General features: G+C 40.4%; 1 protein-coding gene across 1 annotated transcript; it reads right to left on the bottom strand.

Annotated features, from left to right (window-relative positions):
- Nucleotides 1-4,270: 4,270 nt before the first annotated feature.
- Nucleotides 4,271-5,569, bottom strand: LOC142312308 (uncharacterized). Its single transcript, XM_075351271.1, has one exon. The coding sequence runs from the start codon at nucleotides 5,567-5,569 to the stop codon at nucleotides 4,271-4,273; it is 1,299 nt and encodes a 432-aa protein (XP_075207386.1).
- Nucleotides 5,570-9,123: the final 3,554 nt, after the last annotated feature.

Here is a 9,123-nt window from a genome sequence, read left to right as displayed (position 1 = left end):
AATACTAGAATGTCATTGAGGTATGTAAAGATATTGATTTTGAAACACTGAAAAGTTTAAAGAACAGACATCAAATGAAGTTTTACAATATTAGTGTGTCCTTACGCTTTACAAATTTCTGCAGCATCAAGAATTATTTTCCTAATAATGGTATCTTGTAGCCAATCACTGGCCTCATGCAGAAATTGTAGGATAACTTTTTCAGTGGACAGTTTTTTCTTTTATATAAATAGGCAATCCGCACTAAAATGCATCTGAAATCAATTGTCACGAAAGTCTTGCTATGAATCCAGCAAATATTGTAAATAATTATTTACAATATAAGCAGGAATAATGGCAAGAGCTTTGTGACAATTGATTTTACATGCATTTTAAGCCAGTCTGTCTATTTATATATTATTTAAATTGGATTTAACAAGTTAAAGAAGATAGCTTGACACTTACAGTAGCTTTATGTAAAGCATCAGTATATTTGTATACAGTGGAAGAATTATTTGATCCCTTGCTGATTTTGTAAGTTTGCCCACTGACAATGAAATAAACAGTCAATAATTTTAAGGGTAGGTTAATATTAACAGTGAGAGATAGAATATCCAAAATATAATCCAGAAAAATCACATTGTATAAATTATATAAGTTTATTTGCATTTTGCAGAGAGAAACAAGTATTTGATCCCGTACCAACCTTTAAGAGTTCTGGCTCCTACAGACCACTTAGTCCAGAGTCACACTTGCGATTGCTTCGCGTGTAACTCTTACAAGTCTTGCGTTGCATCACCCGACACGGCTGCACATTCTCCTCACAGGAGGGGGTCGGTTGCATGCATCTCTATACAACCGACCCTCTCCTGTGAGGAGAGTGTGAGTCTGTGCCAGGTGATGCAACGCGAGACACTCGCAAGTGTGACACCAGCCTTAGACGCTCCTAATCATCTCGTTACTTGCATTAAAGACAGCAGTTTTAAATTGTCACCTGTATAAAAGGCTCCTGTCCACAGACTCAATTAATCAGTCAGACTAACTTCTACAACATGGGCAACACCAAAGTGCTTTCTAAGAATGTCAGGGGCAAGATCGTAGACCTGCACAAGGCTGGAATGGTCTATAAAACCATAAGTAAGATGCTGGGTGAGAAGAAGACAACTGTTGGTGCAACAGTAAGCAAATGGAAGAAATACAAAATGAGTGTCAATCGACATCGATCTGGGACTCCATGCAAAATCTCACCTCATGGGGAATCCAGGATCATGAGGAAGGTGAGAGATCAGCCTAAAACTACACAGGAGGAACTTATTAATGATCTCAAGGCATCTGGGACCACTGTCACCTTGAAAACCATTTGTAACATATTACGCCGTAATGGCTTAAAATCCTGCAGGCCCATCTGAAGTTTGCCAATGAACACCTGGATTATTCTGTGAGTGATTTGGAGAAGGTGCTGTGGTCACGTGAGACAAAATTTGAGCTCTCCCACTACTTCCGTGACCCACTCATTATCCTCATTCATATGCTTCATATGCACGGCTTTCTCCGCCCAGTGGCAGTCCCATCGTCTGTTTGGTTGCAGTCAGACACCACCCTCAGCCTGTGTGACAGTGTTTCTGACTGCAACCAGTCACAGACACTGTCTGCTTGTCTAGAATGGTGTAAAAATAAATAAAAATAAAAAAATTGGCAAAAGGTCCCCCCATATTGTGATACCCAGCACAGATAAAGCTTATGGCTACAGACTGCAGCCCCCAGCTGTGCACATTATCTTGGCTGTGTTTCAAAATAAGAGGACTCAAATGCAGCTCTTTTTTTATTTAAATAAATAACTTCTAAAAACGGACATGTGGTCCACCCCCAATTTTGATACCCAGCCATGATAAAGCCAAGAGCTGGGGCTGGTATTCTCAGGATGGGGAAGCCCATGGTCATTGACCCTCTAGTTTAAAAGTAGTAGCCTCCTAGGATTTTTGCATGCATTAGATGCGACAATCCCAGCACTTTACGCAGGGGGGGACAGCACGCCGTTTTTTTAAACTTTTTTTTTTTTTTTTTTTTTAAAAAGTCACATGCTGTAACTTATACACAGCCAAGATAAGCACATGTCTGGGGGCTGCAGCCTGTAGCCGTATGCTTTATCTGTCCTGGGTATAATTTTTTTTCTTTATTTTTATACCACTATAGATACACAGCATCTGTCATTGGTTGCAGTCAGACACACTGTCACACAGGCTGGGGTGCTATCTGACTACAACCAATCACAGACGCCCGGCTGCCACTGGGTGGGGTAAGCAGTGCATATGCACGAGGGTAATGAGCAGCCCCAGAAGAAGTGTTACAGCTGCTAAGTAAGACTGCTAAGTATAAAACACCTGCTGCAACCCCCCTACCCATTCTAACACCATTTTAAAGAGCAAGATTCAGTTCCCCATAGACTTATATGGGAACCGGCGTCCAACCAGATATCCAGGATCAACTTCAGGCCCAAATCAGGGTTTGTTTTTTAATCCTGGTTGGAATCGCTGATCCCGGCTCATCCCTAATATTGATAAATTTTCGATTTGGGTCTGCTTTGTTTTCTTCTTCTTTTATAAATTCTATTTAAAAAGGTAGTTCGAGTATTCTATGTTCAATGCACTACTCTTGACCCTTCGTTTCCTGCTATACTTGGACTGGTACCCTCCTATTGTTTGTGCCTCTGTTTCGAATTGTGTGCTCTCAGGCGTCTGGTAGTAAAAGCTTTGCAGCATGGGAGAAGCTCAGGATGGAACATTGATGTTGTTCGGATCCAGCCATCTTCAGCGTGCACCATTGTTATTTACAAGCACTTTGCAATTTTTACCTATTTAGAAATGTGCGACAACTCTATTTTACTATAGAATGTGCTGAAAAATGGCATAAGTGTTCATGCATTGATTGAGGAATATTGTGCCATTAACTTTAGCATGTGCGGCTGAGTTCAGTGGATTAACACTGATCCCAGTGATTCTCTGAAGAAGTGAAGTGCCCTGTTTACAAGAGGTCATTCCTGCAGCCAAAACATCAGGGCCAGAGCAGCAGTGGGTATTCGGCTCTGGCTGAGCCCACAGAGGGTGAATGGTTGCAGAGTTTGCCTTTAGAGCGCAACTAGTTTTGACATGGCAGGTCATATATTAATTTGTTTAAAGGGAACCTGTCAGGTGTAATATGCAACCAGGACCACGAGCAGTTCTGTGTACATATTGCTATTCCTTGCCTAACCGTCCCTGTATCTAGTAGCATAGATAAAGAAATCTTTAGGAAAAAAAAAAAAAAAGATCTTTATAAATAGTATGATATGCTAAGGGGAGCAGGGACTAGTCACAAGGGCATTAGTTTCTGCCCTCATTCCGCCCTCCTCTTAGCATGTTAGTACAACCACAGGGGTGTAATAAAATGCTATTAAATGCAACATCATCTTGTGATGCTTGTACCTGTGTTCACTGTCCCCATTGATCTGAAGTCGCTGCACTTCTGGTCATGCACACTAGGCTTTTCTGAAGCTGAGACGAGTACACCTGGCTTCATACTGCGCATGACCGGAAGTGCTGGGACTTCTGATCAGCAGTGACAGTGTACACGGGTACGCGCCTCACCACTGATGATGCTGCAATGAATAGCATGTTAGTACGCCACTGTGGGCGTGCTAAGAGGGCGTAATAAGTGCAGGAACTATATCATAAAAGATGTTTAGAAATACTTTTTCTAAAGATCTCTTTATATTTTCTACTAAATACAGGGACGGTTAGACAGGGATTAGCAATATGCACCCAGAACTGCTCGTGGTTCTGGGTGCATGTTGTACCTGACAGGTTCCCTTTAAGGCTAGTTTCACACATCTGTCTTGTCACCGGATTGGCAGATGCGGTGCACTCCAATACAGTGTATACAGTACAATGGCAGCGTGGCAATTTCCGGGTCACATGCTCCGGTCACATGACAGCACGTGACCTGAGCTTATCGCGCTGCCATTGTACTGTATACACTGTACTGGAGTGCGCCAGATCTACCAATCCGGCGAAAAGATGGATGTGTGAAACTAGCCTAAGCTTTTAAGTGCTTCTTCAGGTGGGTTGCAGTTGTACTCCACCTGAAAAAGATGCCTTGTGCATATACCTATAGTTGCAAAATGTAAATCCCAACAAGAACATGCTGTGCAGATCACAAAATTGAGAAATTGCTCTAGGAAAAATAATAATTTTATTTTGTCAATCAGTGAAGGGATAAAATTTTAATGCAAACAATTTTGCATAAAAAGTGGATTTTAAACCTTTTTCTTTCGAATATTGTCTTGGATCTGAGTTAATGCTGTGGGAAAAAGTTTTTGAACAATTTCATCAACGTTAGGCACTAAATACCTTGTGTACCTCAAAATTATGTCATCTTCGATCCAGTCTCTCTCTAGAATCGCATTGTTTCTTTTATTCTTACAGTGAAATAGAATAGCCTCTTGTCTTGAAACATCTGTAGAATACCCTATAGCCTTTATAACAGAGTGGATCGAAGTGTGATTTACTTTTCGTGGATTTATAATCATTTTTGGTGACATGGTGGTCAAGTTATTTCTAGGTTCTCTATAAAAATGTTGAAGAATATTATCTCCAGGGACATGATCCCATAAACCAAATCCAGATGCTTTCTCTGATGACAGAAAAATTTGGCTGGTAAAACGAAAGACACTTGTAGCTGGATACCGCTTTTCGAGATTCCTCATTAAAGCTGGCCAGTCCCAATATTTTAATGGAATGATAATCTCATCAATGTCGTTTTGAAGCACATACTCACTTTTAAACATATTTCTATACATGCAGTCATTTAAAGATGCAACTTGTCCATAGTAGCCAATTTCACTGTCAAGTCCGTCAACATATTTCCATTTTTTGGAGGTTTTCAGAAATGTATCTATTGGCCAAGGTATTACCTCTACGACATCTTCTTGAATGTAATATCTCAAAACCTTGTCCACATGGTCACCACAGCTAGTGTTATAGATGGTTACTTTAGAAGCTCCTAGTAATTTATACATTTCAATAGTCTGGATCACTTGTAAAGCGTTATTAAACTTCCCATAAAAGGCAGAGATGCAAACAGTAAAATTGGCAGAAAATGACCCAATGGGATCTTTTGAGATCTCAAACATTGGAATTTGGTTTAGGTTCTTTGTGTGGTTTGTATAGACAGAGATGTAGATATAATCGCAATCAGGTGGGCTTGGACATAGGAGATTTGCTGTCTCATAAGGGAATCCTAAATTGTCTTTAACAATATCAATTTCTGCCATAACGTGTACATAACCATTCTGCTTACAGTAGAACAAACAGAAAAGGTTCCTCACTGTGTGATGGACTATAGCAAGTATCCTTATTAAATTGGATTCTCTAGGATCGAAATATGGAGAGATTATGAAGGTTTTGTTATCCTCCAATGGTATGATGGGGCCGATGGCAATGTTGGGAACATGGCGTATTTTAGAATCCTGGGGTTGTAGCACATATAAGAGAAAGATGAAAATGAGCACCAGTAAATTGCATGCGATGAACTTCTGTTTTAAGGAGCAGGACATCTTTTCTTTACAAACACAGACTGTAAAAAGAAGAACAACATTTATAGAATAAAACATTAGAAATCTAAAACATTGTAATTTCACTAACAAAAAAAAATAACTATCTTATTTTGTGCCAGATAATTGTGCAGAATTTCATGTTGTAAATAATCAGCTCTCAAAATGAAACACATTTGCAAAAAATGTTCCTGCAAGTTTCTGAAGACCACAATTCAGTGTACACTAGAGAAGCTCACCACGAACCTACTAAGGAGGCTCTTGAAGACCAAGAAACTAGGATGAGTAGTCCAGTCGCATTCTCTATTGAGTTGCAAGAACCATAATAGAGAGCCCAATTTAGTATTTACTATGAGGCCCATTGTGAAACTTGTTAAGCCCTTTTGTTCTCTTTTCAACAAAATACCAGTTTAATATAAATACTTTTTCTACAAATTTTGGTTAAAGGGAACCGGCCACATGGAAAAATGCTATTAAATTGCAGATATGGGGGTAATTTACAGGTTAACAGTATTCTAAACCTTCCTTGTGCCCAGGGCTGCCACTAGGAAATTCAGGGACCCATACTGGCAAGATTTTCTGGCGCCCTTGAGACTCTGCCCTGGCTCTACCCCAGCTCCGCCTAAACCCTCAAACCTTCCCCAGTCTCACCGCCACTCTTGGAGAAACTATATCATATTTATACTTACACATATTATATTTATACATATAATACACTGCCTTTCTCCGTAATCTCTCTCACTCATTGCCTCTATGTATAATCTCCCCCCACACAATCACAATCTGCCCCTTTTTAAGATATCCTCCCAAATATACAGAGGGTCAGTGTATCACCACACACACACACACACACACACACACACACTCTAACACTACCCCTCTGTATAATATCCCCACAACCACTGCTACTCGCTTTATTAAGAAAGAAGTAGTGGGCACCACAGTAAAATATAAATAAAAAGGGACGGGTGCTAACAAAAAACATGCAAAAAATGAATTGTAACATGAGGAGGAAAAAAGCTCTATAGTAAAAAAGTGCACACCTAGCTATTTATGTATAAACATGGCTTTTATTGACAAAAAACATAAGGCTTACAAAAACAAAGGATAAAAACATGACTGACAAGAAAAAAAGAATGGATGAAATAAGGGGATGGACTTAATAATCCTGAACTTATCCCCAATGAAGAAGTATCAGGGCACTGATAATAGAATTAACAATAAGTATATAAAAAAGGCATTATCTGCAGATAAGTAACATAATCCCTAAACACAAATGGCTGTAGAACCTCAACTTTTAAAGGTAATGTGGCAGTAAGTCAATAGAGGGTAGGTATTCAACTATTGTTTATTCAGGCTCATATGTTTTGTACCAGTAAAACCAAAGTTTATATATAAATATATACATGTCCCCTTCCGGTATATATCTTCTCCTCCAGGTATATATGTCCTCTATCTGATATGCCTGTCCTCCTCCTTTTATACAGTTAGGTCCAGAAATATTTGGACAGTGACACAATTTTCGCGAGTTGGGCTCTCCATGCCACCACATTGGATTTGAAATGAAACCTCTACAACAGAATTCAAGTGCAGATTGTAACGTTTAATTTGAAGGTTTGAACAAAAATATCTGATAGAAATTGTAGGAATTGTACACATTTCTTTACAAACACTCCACATTTTAGGAGGTCAAAAGTAATTGGACAAATAAACCAAACCCAAACAAAATATTTTTATTTTCAATATTTTGTTGCGAATCCTTTGGAGGCAATCACTGCCTTAAGTCTGGAACCCATTGACATCACCAAACGCTGAGTTTCCTCCTTCTTAATGCTTTGCCAGGCCTTTACAGCCGCAGCCTTCAGGTCTTGCTTGTTTGTGGGTCTTTCCGTCTTAAGTCTGGATTTGAGCAAGTGAAATGCATGCTCAATTGGGTTAAGATCTGGTGATTGACTTGGCCATTGCAGAATGTTCCACTTTTTTGCACTCATGAACTCCTGGGTAGCTTTGGCTGTATGCTTGGGGTCATTGTCCATCTGTACTATGAAGCGCCGTCCGATCAACTTTGCGGCATTTGGCTGAATCTGGGCTGAAAGTATATCCCGGTACACTTCAGAATTCATCCGGCTACTTTTGTCTGCTGTTATGTCATCAATAAACACAAGTGACCCAGTGCCATTGAAAGCCATGCATGCCCATGCCATCACGTTGCCTCCACCATGTTTTACAGAGGATGTGGTGTGCCTTGGATCATGTGCCGTTCCCTTTCTTCTCCAAACTTTTTCTTCCCATCATTCTGGTACAGGTTGATCTTTGTCTCATCTGTCCATAGAATACTTTTCCAGAACTGAGCTGGCTTCATGAGGTGTTTTTCAGCAAATTTAACTCTGGCCTGTCTATTTTTGGAATTGATGAATGGTTTGCATCTAGATGTGAACCCTTTGTATTTACTTTCATGGAGTCTTCTCTTTACTGTTGACTTAGAGACAGATACACCTACTTCACTGAGAGTGTTCTGGACTTCAGTTGATGTTGTGAACGGGTTCTTCTTCACCAAAGAAAGTATGCGGCGATCATCCACCACTGTTGTCATCCGTGGACGCCCAGGCCTTTTTCAGTTCCAAAGCTCACCAGTCAATTCCTTTTTTCTCAGAATGTACCCGACTGTTGCTACTCCTAGCATGTCTGCTATCTCTCTGATGGTTTTTTTTCTTTTTTTCCAGCCTCAGGATGTTCTGCTTCACCTCAATTGAGAGTTCCTTAGACCGCATGTTGTCTGGTCACAGCAACAGCTTCCAAATGCAAAACCACACACCTGTAATCAACCCCAGACCTTTTAACTACTTCAATGATTACAGGTTAACGAGGGAGACACCTTCAGAGTTAATTGCAGCCTTTAGAGTCCCTTTTCCAATTACTTTTGGTCCCTTGAAAAAGAGGAGGCTATGCATTACAGAGCTATGATTCCTAAACCCTTTCTCCGATTTGGATGTGAAAACTCTCATATTGTAGCTGGGAGTGTGCACTTTCAGCCATATTATATATATATATATAATTGTATTTCTGAACATGTTTTTGTAAACAGCTAAAATAACAAAACTTGTGTCACTGTCCAAATATTTCTGGACCTAACTGTTTATATCCCCTTCCTGGGCCCCTCCTGGTATATATCCCCATCCTGGTTTATTTTTCCTGTTTTATATATCCCCACCCTGGTAAATATGTCTCATCCTAGGCCCCTTCTGGTATATATATCCCCACTCCTGGGCACATCCTGGTATATTTGTTCCCATCCTGGGCCTCTCCTGGTATATTAGTCTGCCGCAAAAAAAAAAAAAAAAAAAGAATTTTACTCACCCTCCCCAGCACCCACATCGTGGGATGTCCTCTCTGAGATGCAATGCATTTCCACTGGGCGTGCACCCTGCAATGCACATCCAGCTGAAGCAAGGCAGGAACTGAGATTGGCGGACCCCCCACCACCCCTGGCGGTCATCCCGTTCCTCTGTTCGGCTCACAGAGCACTTACCTTTCCCCACCAGCTGCCACCACCTCCG

Source organism: Anomaloglossus baeobatrachus, chromosome 1 (genome assembly GCF_048569485.1).
Source record: "Anomaloglossus baeobatrachus isolate aAnoBae1 chromosome 1, aAnoBae1.hap1, whole genome shotgun sequence".
Classification (NCBI taxonomy): Eukaryota; Metazoa; Chordata; class Amphibia; order Anura; family Aromobatidae; genus Anomaloglossus; species Anomaloglossus baeobatrachus.
This window is presented reverse-complemented; position numbering and strand designations above follow the sequence as displayed.

Bases quoted from the DNA above. Each gene is read 5' to 3' on its own strand.
- LOC142312308 (XM_075351271.1), bottom strand. From the start codon at position 5,569: ATGTCCTGCTCCTTAAAACAGAAGTTCATCGCATGCAATTTACTGGTG.